Source organism: Macaca thibetana, chromosome 8 (genome assembly GCF_024542745.1).
Source record: "Macaca thibetana thibetana isolate TM-01 chromosome 8, ASM2454274v1, whole genome shotgun sequence".
Taxonomy (NCBI): domain Eukaryota; kingdom Metazoa; phylum Chordata; class Mammalia; order Primates; family Cercopithecidae; genus Macaca; species Macaca thibetana.
The window spans coordinates 42,940,021-42,952,975 of NC_065585.1; the positions used below are offsets into that span (position 1 = coordinate 42,940,021).

General features: G+C 35.5%; 2 protein-coding genes across 5 annotated transcripts in view; one reads left to right on the plus strand and one right to left on the minus strand.

Moving 5' to 3' along the window:
• Window positions 1-12,955, minus strand: part of BAALC (BAALC binder of MAP3K1 and KLF4) — a 1,274,875-nt gene that overhangs the window by 1,024,884 nt on the left and 237,036 nt on the right. The gene's annotated exons all lie outside the window — the stretch shown is intronic.
• RRM2B (ribonucleotide reductase regulatory TP53 inducible subunit M2B) overlaps window positions 1-12,955 on the plus strand; it is a 36,929-nt gene that overhangs the window by 16,961 nt on the left and 7,013 nt on the right. The window contains 3 exon segments of the mRNA XM_050800705.1: window positions 5,280-5,413; window positions 10,031-10,135; window positions 11,334-11,447. Coding sequence (XP_050656662.1) covers window positions 5,280-5,413; window positions 10,031-10,135; window positions 11,334-11,447 — 353 coding nt within the window.

Here is a 12,955-nt window from a genome sequence, read left to right on the forward strand (position 1 = left end):
AAAAGTTAAGATGTTAGTGCATAATGACAGTTAAATAGGAGTCAGTCATATAGCAATAACAAGAGTATTATAGCAATTCACAGTTTGTACCTGGCTTTTAAGTTTATTTTAGGAATTTTTATTTTTTTTTTTAGACAGAGTGTCACTCTGTCACCCAGGCTGGAGTGCGGTGGCGTGATCTGTGATCTTGGCTCACTGCAACTGCTGCCTCCCAAGTTCAAGCAGTTCTCCCTGCCTCAGCCTCTTAAGTAGCTGGGATTACAGGCACCTGCTACCATGCCCAGCTTATTTTTGTATTTTTTAGTAGAGATAGGGGTTTCACCATGTTGGCCAGGTTAGTCTTGATCTCAGATGATCCGCCCACCTCGGCCTCCCAAAGTGCTAGGATTGCAGGCATGAGCCACCACGCCTGGCCTATTTTAGGAATTTAAAGCAAGTGAAAACTTAACATTTTTGAGGAAACAAATATCTAGTTTCTCAAAAACTAAAGATTAGTGTAATCAACCAGGACAAAAAAACAATTTGTAATAACAGGCTTATTTTTCATAGGTAAGCTAAATGCAAACACCCTTCTGGCTGACTTGAGATCCCATAGCATTTTTTTAAGGAAGTGTATCATATTATGTCTTACACATAATAGTTGCTCAATAAATATTTACTAAATTTAATGAAAATATTTCTATCTTTCATTTGGATAGCTCTAAGTACACATCTCATTCTTATCTGTTTTTAATTGGTGTTCTTTACTTTTTGGTTTTATTCATTATGTGAGGAAGCAAGTCTCAAAATTTTTGGTCTCAGGCCTCTTTGTACTCTTAAAAATTATTAAGAGCTCCAAAGTGCCTTTACTTGGGTAGGTTATAGGTATTGATATTTCTGCATTAGAAATTAACATTGAGATAATTTAAAAATATGCATTCTAAGATAGCAATAATCAACCCATTACATTTTAATACGGATAACATTTTTATATAAGTTTCTGTATTTTCCCAAAAAAAAAAAAGAATAGCATGCTTTTAAATTTCTATAAATCTTTTAAATGTCCGACTTAATAGAAAACAGTTGGAGTACCATATCTGCCTTTGCATTCGATTTGTTGCAGTGTATATGTATGTAGTATATGCCTCATTTAAATACATATTATAGTTAGAAAAGGGAGGAATATTTTATTTAGCTTTTCAGATTATTATGAATATGTCATGTAGCTTCTAGAAAATACCATTGTAAAGTATGAGAGACTGGTAGTTAAAAAAAATAAATAATGCCTTAATGTTATTATGAAAATAGTTTTGACCTCACAGGTCTCCTGGGTCTGTAGATCTCTCAGGGACTCCTGGACCACACTGAAGAACCAGTGATGTAGTGCATATATGGGCCAGCATGTAGTATACCAGGGATGAAGCAGATATGTTTGCCTCCTTGCCTTCAGTTCATTTCGAAAATGAGAAAGGCAGCCGGGCATGGTGACTCACGCCTGTAATCCCAGTGCTTTGGGAGACTGAGGTTGATCACTTGAGGCCAGCAGTTTAAGACCAGTCTGGGCAACAAAGCAAGACCCCCATCTCTACAACAATATTTAAAACTAGCCAGGTATGGTGGCATGCATCTGTAGACCCTGCTACTTGGGAGGCTGAGGGAGGAGGACCACTTAAGCCCAGGTGTTTGAGGCTACAGTGAGCTATGATCCACTGTGCTCCAGCCTGGGTGACAGAGCAAGACCCAGACTCTAGAAAAAAAAAAAAAAATTAAATAGGAATGAGAAAAGCACTGGTTCTCAATATATGTAAAAATCATCTGGAGAATTTGTGGAAAAACTCTTAAGAATCCTGCCAAAAGTGATGTAGGAGGCCCAGATGGGACTGAGAAATCTGCATTTTTGTATTCAGTTGATTCCCTCACAAGGGGCTTCAGAAACACTATGGGAAATGCTGGCTTTAGAGAAAAAAGAAGGGAAAAGGCAGAGTGTTCCATATACACTGAAAATACTAGTATGGACAAGTAATGATGAAAAATGATGAGCAGGCCCACAGAAAGCATGTATTTCATGAACTACCCAAGAAGGACAACCTAGAAATAGAGAAAACAGAGAAGGCTGGCAGTCACTATGTAACTACATGAGGACTCCAGCTAGATTCTTCATATTGCTTAATCTCAAGGGAAACCCCATTTCGGGTTCTAATTTAGGGTCTCAGAGGAAAGAACATGTTCTAAAATTGTGGAGGGGGAGTTGAATGAATGTAGAGTGGAACAGGGAAAGGGGAAAGGGTGAAGAGTGCATTGGTGACTCTCGTTTTTGGGAGTGGAGCTAAAAGACAGTAACATGGAAATATCGCCTTGCTTTGCTGCACACTGTTACTTTCCTTTAACCAGCTGAGGAAGTGCTATTTTATGAACTGATTGGGCTACCTGCACCGTTAGTAGCTATAAGTTGACAAGGACAGCTCATTCATCTGGCTTAGGGTTTTGCCTAACATTTTTGGTGACCTTCTTAGTGCCTTTTGCACTAAGATCCAGCATAGCAACTATTCTTTCCTTATATCCAGACTCTTATGAGCCTTTATTTTTAGCTAAAGAGAAACTAAGAATATTTCTTTAAAAATTATTAGTTTGTCTGAAAGTTTATGTTATAACAAGATTCAATTCCTATAGAGCAAAAATTTTCCTTATTATATATCTGTATAGATTTTTAAAAATTGAGATATCTTGTTTAATTTTTAAAATATTTTTAAAGAACTTTAAAATATATAGATTAAAACTTAATATATGTAATGAAATTTTATTTCAAGCCTCAAAAAATATTAGCTACACAATCTTAGTACATTGCCATCATAGAGGTCAGCTGTATCTTAAAAATATATCCAACTTTCCCCTCTCTAAAATGAATCATGAGGCCTTTACATTCACTATAGTTTTTAGGAGAAATGTTCTGGAACCCTCTTTTTATTTCACATATATCTCAAAAAATTGTAAAATGTGCCACCTGTAATCCTTTAATCTTCTCCAAAAAAGAATAGCCTTCTATAACTATGTTATGATTTTCATTCTTTAGTATTCACATGAATGTATAGCATGGTTACAATACCAATTTTCCACTAGGCACGGTGGCTTGTGCCTATAATCCCAGCTACTTGTGAGGCTGGGATAAGAGGATGGCTTGAGCCAGAAGTTCAAACCAGCCAGGGCGACATAGAGAGACCTTAGCTCTAAAGAAATAAAAAAATTAGCCAGGTATGGTGACGCACGCATGTAGTCCCAGCTACGTCAGAGGCTGAGGTGAGAGCATTGTTTGAGCCCAGGAGTTTGAGACTGTTTGAACCATTAATGCGCCATTGCACTACAGCCTGGGTGACAAGAGCAAGACCCCACTCTCTAATAAAAATAAAAATATCAATTTTTCTTTTATTCACGTTTGTATTTAATTATAGTCTACTTCCCTTACAGATAATTATCCTTTTGATGTTACCTTAATGTCAATGAAAAATGTATCAATAACTATAAGTTATCTTAATAGTAAGATAAAAGATACAGTAAGTTATATGTTAAACTAATGACAAGTCTCTATCTTAAGAATAGTGATTATGCTGATGATGATTTTTGAAATGGGCTCACTCTGTTGCCCAGCTGGAGTGCAGTGGTGTGATCATAGCGCACTGCAGCCTTGACCTCCTGGGCTCAAGCATTCCTCCCACATCAACCTCCCAGGTAGCTGTGACTACAGGTGTGCACCACCACACCCAGCTAATTTTTAAATTTTTTGTAGAGATGGGGTTTTGCTATGTTGCCCAGGCTGGTCTCTTAACTCCTGCATTCAAGTGATCCTCCTTCCTCGATCTACCAAAGTGCTGATATTTCAGATGTGAGCCACTGCAGCACTTAGCCTAGAGTGGATTTTAATGTCTTCTCTCATCTAGTACTTCTGTAGGTTCCAATGAGTCAGTTCAGGACTTGTTTATTTATTTATTTATTTTATTATTTTATTTTTTTATTTTTTTGAGACGGAGTCTCGCTCTGTCACCCAGGCTGGAGTGCAGTGGCCGGATCTCAGCTCACTGCAAGCTCCGCCTCCCGGGTTTACGCCATTCTCCTGCCTCAGCCTCCGGAGTAACTGGGACTACAGGCGCCCGCCACCTTGCCCGGCTAGTTTTTTGTATTTTTTAGTAGAGATGGGGTTTCACTGTGTTAGCCAGGATGGTCTCGATCTCCTGACCTCGTGATCCTCCCGTCTCGGCCTCCCAAAGTGCTGGGATTACAGGCTTGAGCCACCGCGCCCGGCCTAGGACTTGTTTATTAAGTGACTTCTTTGTGTGTGGTCCTGTGACATGTACTGAGGTATAAACCGTGATGTCATCTATGAAAAAGGTTTGTAATGCACTCAAGCACTCAGCTGCCTGTATCTCACAGTCTAATAGACCAAACCTTTCTCCTTAGACATATATAAATACTTTTCTCAAGCATATGCAGTGTGGTGACATAAGCACCTTGTGAATGACCTTTTGGGTTAGAGCTCTGATCATCCTGCATAATGTTACAGATATGCTGCCACTGTAGACAGTTTCTTAATAGGAGATGGATTTCTATGAAGTCCTTGCCTAACAATGAGTAACCTTTAAAATTGGCCCTTTCGTATTTAGCAGAAAATGTACTTTTACTTATTTTATGGGGATATTTTATCTAATAGATATACTTATTATCCTCAGTTGGGCTTATCTATTTTTTTTAAATTGCAGATCCATGCCAATGGTTTTTGAAATGTTTGCAGATGGTCTGTAAGATACCATAAGTTTCTGAAAATATAAACTTAAGCAACCTCTCCTACTTTCAGAAGAAGACACTTGTCATAAAGTCTACCTTCTACTCACCAGTCTAGTACACACACACATATGTATACATACTGCACACATATGCATGTACCTGCACTCACAGTCATGTGTGGGGCACACATAAATCACCTGTTGTTTTGAGTATGGAAGGTCCTTCTTTGTCCAGACACCAAGACCTATAGAAGTCCATTGTCTGACAGAGGATTTGAAGGAAGCATACCTTTCTGCTCCAGTAGGTAGAGGTGGCACATTTTCTCCTATGGAGATCTTTGGCCATGGCACTAACTTGTGTATTTTGTTTCTTTGCAAACAGTCATGGTATTTATTGATATATATACACCATATACATCAATAAATATTTATTAAATTTATTTATCAAATATACATATTTGCATATATATATGCAAATATTTGCGGTATCTGATATTTCAAAAACTGAAATGATTTTATGTCTCCCAGGGGAAAGAGTGGTGGCCTTTGCTGCTGTAGAAGGAATTTTCTTCTCAGGATCTTTTGCTGCTATATTCTGGCTAAAGAAGAGAGGTCTTATGCCAGGACTCACTTTTTCCAATGAACTCATCAGCAGAGATGAAGTAAGGAACGGAATGTTTTTCTAGCTATATTTGTATTCATATTTGATGTTCATCTATTTTTCTTTTCTATCTTTTTTTTTTTTGAGATAGGATCTCATTCTGTCACCCAGGCTAGAGTACAGTGGCATGATCATGGCTCAGTGTAGCCTCGCCGTCCCTGGACTCAAGCAGTCCTCCCATTTCAGCCTCCCTCGTTGCTGGGACTGTTGCAGGTGCCTTCCCTTGTTGCAGGTGCCACTACACCTGACCTAATTTTGGTATTTTTTTTTTTAGAGACAGGGCTTCACCATGTTGCCCAGGCTGGTCTTGAACTCCTGGGCTCAAGCGATCTGTCTGCCTCAGCCTCCCAAAGTGCTGGATTACAGGCATGAATCACTGTACCCAGCCCATTTATTTTTCTTTCTCCTGAAAAATGCTATGGTGACACAGGTATCCTGGTAATTAAAATAGGAAGTCACGTCATCTTGCTTTTAAGACACTGCATTTTCCTCCTGTGTCTCTTACCATTTCTCCTCAGCCTCCTGGTCATTCTTAATATCAGTGTCCTCCTAGATTCCCGCGCTGGCCTTGCTCCTTTACTGTATATGCCCTCTTGGCTGATCTTATTTACTGTCATGAAATCAGCTACCATCTAAATGCTCATAACTCCCAAAACTTACCCTTTGTCCCAGATATTCTTTGCTAAGTGCCAAACCCATGTATGCTAGTGCATGTTCAACATTTTCTCCTTGAAGTTCCCCCAGGTGTCTCAAACCTGTTATTTCAGAAATCAAACTCATCATCTTTCTCCAAAAATTTGTTGTTCCTTCTGTTTTTCCTATTTCATTGAGTGTCTCTATCCTTCTTTTCCAGTCATCTAATTTGAAATCTAGGAGTCATTTTAGATTGCTTCTTCTTTTTCAGCCACATCCAATCAGTAACTAAACCTGGTCTCCCTCTGCTTGCTATACCCTTTCCATCTTTCTTACCACTTTTTTTTTTCTTTAACCTTTTTTGGATTACCTTCTCAGAAGAGACATCTCAAAACTTTCCTGATCAATTAGGTGAAATTGGCCACTCTTTCTTTTATGTATCCATTTGAAACCTGCACCTGTCCATATCTTGGAGTCCATAGTATGTATTGTACTTCTTATTTCTCTCTTCTGCTAGACTTTAAGCTCCTTAGTGCAGGGACTTTGTTTTATTTATCTTTCTGTTCTCAATGTTTTGGCTATTATAGCCATTCAGTTAACATTTATTGCCTATGCTAATCCTTAACTTCTCTGAACTTTGGTTTCTTCAACTATAAAAATTAACCATTTTGTTAGAATGCCATGAAATAGTGTATGTGAAAGTATTTTTTTAAATGCCATAAAATGCTTCGTATAATACTTTTTGCTTTTTCATGTCTTTAAATTTTTAATAACTTTTGTTAGAAATGTCATATAGGATTGTTATAGAGAATTGAGAGAATAAAAAATTAATCTCAACACACAGAGAACCACATTTACTGTTTTGTTGATTTCTTTATAGACTTTTTTCTACATTTAATTCAATTTAGATATATAAACATATTTTAATCATTCATATATTTAGGAGTTGAGATGTTCTTTTTCCACTTGGCAAAATACTGCAATCATTTTTCTATGGCATTAAGCACCTTTTAAAAATAGTAGTTTTGTTAGATATATGAGCTAATGAATGAATCATTTATTTGACTTTTATAATTAGAAATTTAGATTATTTCCAGGTTTTTTGTTTTACTATGGTGTAAAATGAATACCTTTACATATATATGAGCTTTGTCCTCCCTTTATATTATTTTCCTAAGCTTGATCACAAAAAGTAGAATTACTAAGTTATAAAGCCATGCATACATACATACTTGCAGATTTTTTTTTCCAGTAATTTTATAACAATTTTCAGCCCCACCTAGCAATGTATAAACATTTTCTACCATACTCTCACCAGAATTTAGATTAATTTGCTAAATGTTTGGCAAATTTGATAGGGGTAATTGGTATTTCATTATTGGTTTTATTTGCATTATTACTTAAATTGAACACTTTTTTCATAATGATATTAGTCATTTGTATTTTTTCTGTAGTTGCCTACTTTTATCTTTTGCTTTTGTTTCCGGTTTAATATTAACATTTTTCTTATTTAACTCTGAGTGCTCTCACTATTTTAAGGTTATTTCTTCAGTAGTCTATTATCCTTAAAGGAAGAGGTCATGCTTGCTTGTTCATTGGTGTATTCCCAATGTACAGTGACTGATTGGGTCCTTTCAACAAGTATACGTTTATAGCATTTGTTATATTTATAGCACAAATATAATATAAAATATACATTTGCTTATATTTATTTCATATATTTTCCCGATTTTTCCTTTGCTTTTTAATTTTTGTTCTTTTAACATACAAAACCTTAAATTTTATGTAATCCTCTTCCAGAGATAAATTAATTACACATATTTTCTTCTCGGTTTTTTAACCTTTAACTCTCTAGTACAGTTGGAATTTGTTTAGTCTAAGTAGGATTTAGCATAAATATAATATAGTAAAACGTTAGAGTTTAACTTAATTTTATTCCAAACACTCTTAGGAAGTTTTTTCAATTTGCCTTGTTAAGTAATCCATCCTTTCTTCATTGACTTGCACTGTCTTCTTTATTATCTATTAAGGTTTTATTAGACTAAAATCAGTTTCATGGCTATTTTTTCTTCCTTATTGACCTATCAGATTTTATTCTATAACAAACCATTTTAATTATTATAGTTTCATATATTTTAATAATTTGTAGAGTAAATATTGAAACTTTTCTTTTGAAAGTGTTCTTACAAGATTCTGTCCATTTATTCTATTCTTTTTTTTTTTTTTTTTGTGAGACAGGGTCTCTCTTTGTCACCCAGGCTGAGTGCAAGTGGCATGATCCTGGCTCACTGTAGCTTTGACCTCCAGTGCTCAAGCAGTCCTCCCACCTCAGCCTCCTAATTAGCTGGAACTACACGCATGTACCACCACGTTCAGTTAATTAAAAAAAAAATTATTGTAGACACAGGGTCTCACTGTCCTAGGCTCAAGTGATTTGCCCACCTTGGCCTCCCAAAGTACTGGGATTACAGGCATGAGCCCCTGTGCCCAGCCTTCCAGATTAACTTTTGAATTAAAAACAATCCCATTTAGGCACTTGACCTCTGTGCCCGCTTGGGACTTGACCTCTGTGTACTTTCCGTTCTTTTCTGCTCTAAAGCCTTTTAAAATAAATTACAAGCATACACACACACACACACACACCAATTCCATTGAGATTTTGATTGGTATTGCGCTCTGTAATAAGTTACCTGTCAGTTTTCATCAACACTTTAACATCTTTCAGCCTTGATGGTAATTTCTTCTTTCTTCCTTTTTTTTTGAAACGGTCTTACTGTCACCCAGGCTGGAGTACAGTGGCATGACCTCAGCTCACTGCAGCCTTGACCTCCCAGGTTCAAGGGATCTTCCTGCCTCAGCCTCCTGAGTAGCGGGGACTACAGGCATGCACCACCATGCCCGACTAATTTTTGTGTTTTTTGTAGAGATGAGGTTTTGTCAGGTTGCCCAGGCTGGTCTCAAATTCCTGAACTCAAGGAATCTGCCCACCTTGGCCTCCCAAAGTGCTGTATTACAGACATGAGCCACCATGCCCGGCCTGGGAATTCCATCTTTCTATATCTGAGCTCTCTCTCTTTTCATTTTGAATTTTTGAAATTTTCTTTTTGTTTTTTTGATATTTAGCTCTATACTATCTATTCTGTGTTTTGGAGTCCTGATTATTTTAGGTTGACTCTCCTTGGCCTATTCTCCAATTACTTAAGATTCTATACTATTTATTGCATTTGTATAACCATACTCAGGGGTATTTCACAAGTTTATTTTCATTTTTGGTTGAGTTATCTGTAAGATCATCTCTGCTTTATATCGCTTCAGGTGATACTCATCGTTGTTCAGTTTCCATTTTCTTATTATTTGCTTATTGGTATTTTTTATTTCTATTTATTTATTTATTTATTTTTTGTAGAGACTGGGTTTTGCCATGTTGCCCAAGCTGGTCTTGAACTCCTGGACTCAAGCAGTCTGCCCACCTTGACCTCCCAAAGTGCTGAGGTTACAGGCATGAGCCACCGAGCCCCACGTCAGTTTCCATTTTCATTGGAACTGAATTTATTTTTATCTTGAGCCTTTCTTATTTAATTACAAATGTTGTATTTTTGAAATCTGTTATTTAAATACTACTCATTATTTTTCAATCATTCCTTAATTATTTTTGAAATTTAAAAATTAGTGAATTTTCATTTCAGGCTTTCTTGCTTTATTTTCCTTTCCAAAATGCTTTTATTTGCAGATTGTTCATAAATTAGTTTTTCTATAATGTTGATGAACTAAGATTTGCTGGCATTGAACGTTTTTGTTATAGGTTATTGTATTGGCATTTAATGAGATTTGAAGGAAGGAAGTTCCTAGTCCTATTAACCCTCTTCCATTTTCCAGAAGTTCTGCGTTATATTCCTAGAACCACTTTATATGATGCTTGATCCATCACTGTGTGCAAATAGCTGATGAACAGTTATTTGACAGCGGCGTTTTTCTTCTCTTTTAGGGACTTCACTGTGACTTTGCTTGCCTGATGTTCCAATACTTAGTAAATAAGCCTTCAGAAGAAAGGGTCAGGGAGATCATTGTTGATGCTGTCCAAATTGAGCAGGTAAACCAGGAAGTTTGTGTAATTAGCACATCTCTCTTTCTCTGATGTTTGTTCCACTATTATATTGACTCATATGAAATTTCGTAAGTCAATAAAAATTTTGTAGGTCATTTTGTAGGTCAATAAAAATACCAGCAATTTTATTATGGTCGATCTGACAATGCCAGTACATGATATATTACAATTATTATGTCAGTTTACAATTTGCTTTATTCAGTCAGTCTTTATTATATATTAAGGTTTTATGTATACTAAAACCTGTTTCAGGGCTGTTTTTCTGTCTTACTGATCTCTGTCAAATTTTATGCCATAATCAGCTAATTATAGTAGCTTTGTATTTATATATTTTTAGTGACTAGAGAACAGTGATGATTTCTTATTTGTTTTGTATTTTTAATAATGTAGCGAGGTACCTAGCTTGAAGCATACACAAATTTTTATAGAAAGAATAAGTAAATTAATGAAAAGTAACAATTAAGTTAGAGTATGTAAAGATTTCTTACTAGAAGGAGCTACATGTTCTACTTACGATGTGTTTTTATCATTCTAAAATTACTTTTTTTTTTTTTTTTTGGTAACACTGCATAGTTTAACAGGCATAGTTTGTATATTGGAAGAGGAAAAAGGCATAACAGGCACTTTGGTATCTTTAGTCATTTTGAGAACTAAATTCAAGTGGTTAATATATTTTTATTTTTCCTCTTAACACTTTACCACTACATAGTCTTTCAGTATGGTTAGAGCTCATTTTATCTCCCAACCCCCAAATCTGTTTCTTTTTTCTCATTTTCTTTGTTAATTGAGTTTTTCTCTCTTTCCCAGCTCCCTTCCATGGTCATGTTCTTTATGATGATCATCTTTGAATCTTTTTCCAGATATTTTAGAACAAAGTATCTTTTTTTTTCTATTGAGAAAGCATACAAATCCAAGTCTTATATCTGCTACTTTAAGAAATCCAGTAATTTGGTAGTTCATTTCCATTTATTTTGGCTCTTTGAAAATGTGAAAAAATGTGAATAGTAATACCCCAACCATTTTTAAACATACGGACATCATTTGCTACATTGAAAGAATTTATCCTAATATATTTCCTTGGACAAAATCAGTCTTAGAAATAAAACAAAAGTTTTATTTCTATTTGGAACATACATATTTATAGTTTTGTTTATACTTTATTCTGTTTTTGTTTTCATCCCAGGAGTTTTTAACAGAAGCCTTGCCAGTTGGCCTCATTGGAATGAATTGCATTTTGATGAAACAGTACATTGAGTTTGTAGCTGACAGATTACTTGTGGAACTTGGATTCTCAAAGGTAATGTGTTTAAAAATGTGTTACTACTAGTTAAAATATTATAGGAAAGCAAGGACCCTAAAATATATTTTACTGAAAGCATTTGTAACATACTGTTCTATTTTTTAAATGTCCATGACAGAGACTTGTTTCATATGAACAAGGTTTTACAAAATCCTTTGAAATTTAAAATTAATAACTGAAGTAGGAGGCTGGTAAAATATTAGAACTAATAAGCTCAATAAATTATTTTGCAATAATTTCAGCTATATATTTAATAGGATTATTTTCAAGGGGTTAGGTTTAATATGCATACGTATATTCACGCTTATAAATCTCCATGTGTCTATGTTGTAGTTTGGGAATTAATACTTTTAAATATGGAATAGTTATTAGGAAGACATTAACTGTCATAATGTAACTCTTTGAACAGAGTTATCCAAGTTATTTTTGTCATTTATCAGAGATAATGTACCTGAATTTCATCACGTGTGATTTTCCTATTACTTAAGACATGGAGCCTGCAGCCACACTATCTGGGTTTGAATCCTTGTTCCACCACTTTCTAGCTGTGTGACCTTTGGCAAGTTGCTTAACTATCTCAATTTCCTCATCTATAAAATAGAGATAGTAATAATATTTACTACAAAGGATTGTTGATGAGTTGATACACTTAAAGCATTTAAAATAATATTAGACACATAAACTCACACTAGATGGTCACTTTGTACTTAAGTGAAACACAGAAATTCACTATGTACTATACCATGGTAATTAGAAATTACAGATTTTGATTTCTTGTCGTGAAAATGTAAGTTTAAATTGTCTTTAATGAGAATCCTTATGAAATCTATGATGCTGTGGTAATCATTACCTATTTTGCTAATGTTGTATTAGCAGATATAGCAGAATTATATTCTGATAACCACCCAGGTACTTAAAGAGTCAAGTGTGGCGTAGGTTTTTTTGGTAAGATAAACTGCATTTTAACGTTTTAGTTGCAAGATCTTGTCTGTGTTTACTAATGAATGAGAAATCAAGATTATAACTATGTTAATATAATCTCTTAAACTTATGAACCTCACGCCTGTAATCCCAGCACTTTGGGAGGCCGAGGCGGGTGGATCACAAGGTCAGGAGATCGAGACTATCCTGGCTAACATGGTGAAACCCCGTCTCTACTAAAAATACAAAAAATTAGCCAGGCATGGTGGCGGGCACCTATAGTCCCAGCTACTCGGGAGGCTGAGGCAGGAGAATGGCGTGAACCTGGGAGGTGGAGCTTTCAGTGAACTGAGATCGTGCCACTGCACTCCAGGCTGGGCGACAGAGTGAGACTCCGTCTCAAAAACAAAACAAAACAAAACAAAACAAAAAAACTTATAAACTATGTGTATTAAAAGAAATTGTGTTTGCTCATAACTTTTACCAATATTTTTGTTATTAGAAAATGAATTTGCTTATTTAAGCCTTATAGTGAATTCGCTATTCTTTAACCTGTTACCATATCCTCACATCCACATGTTCAT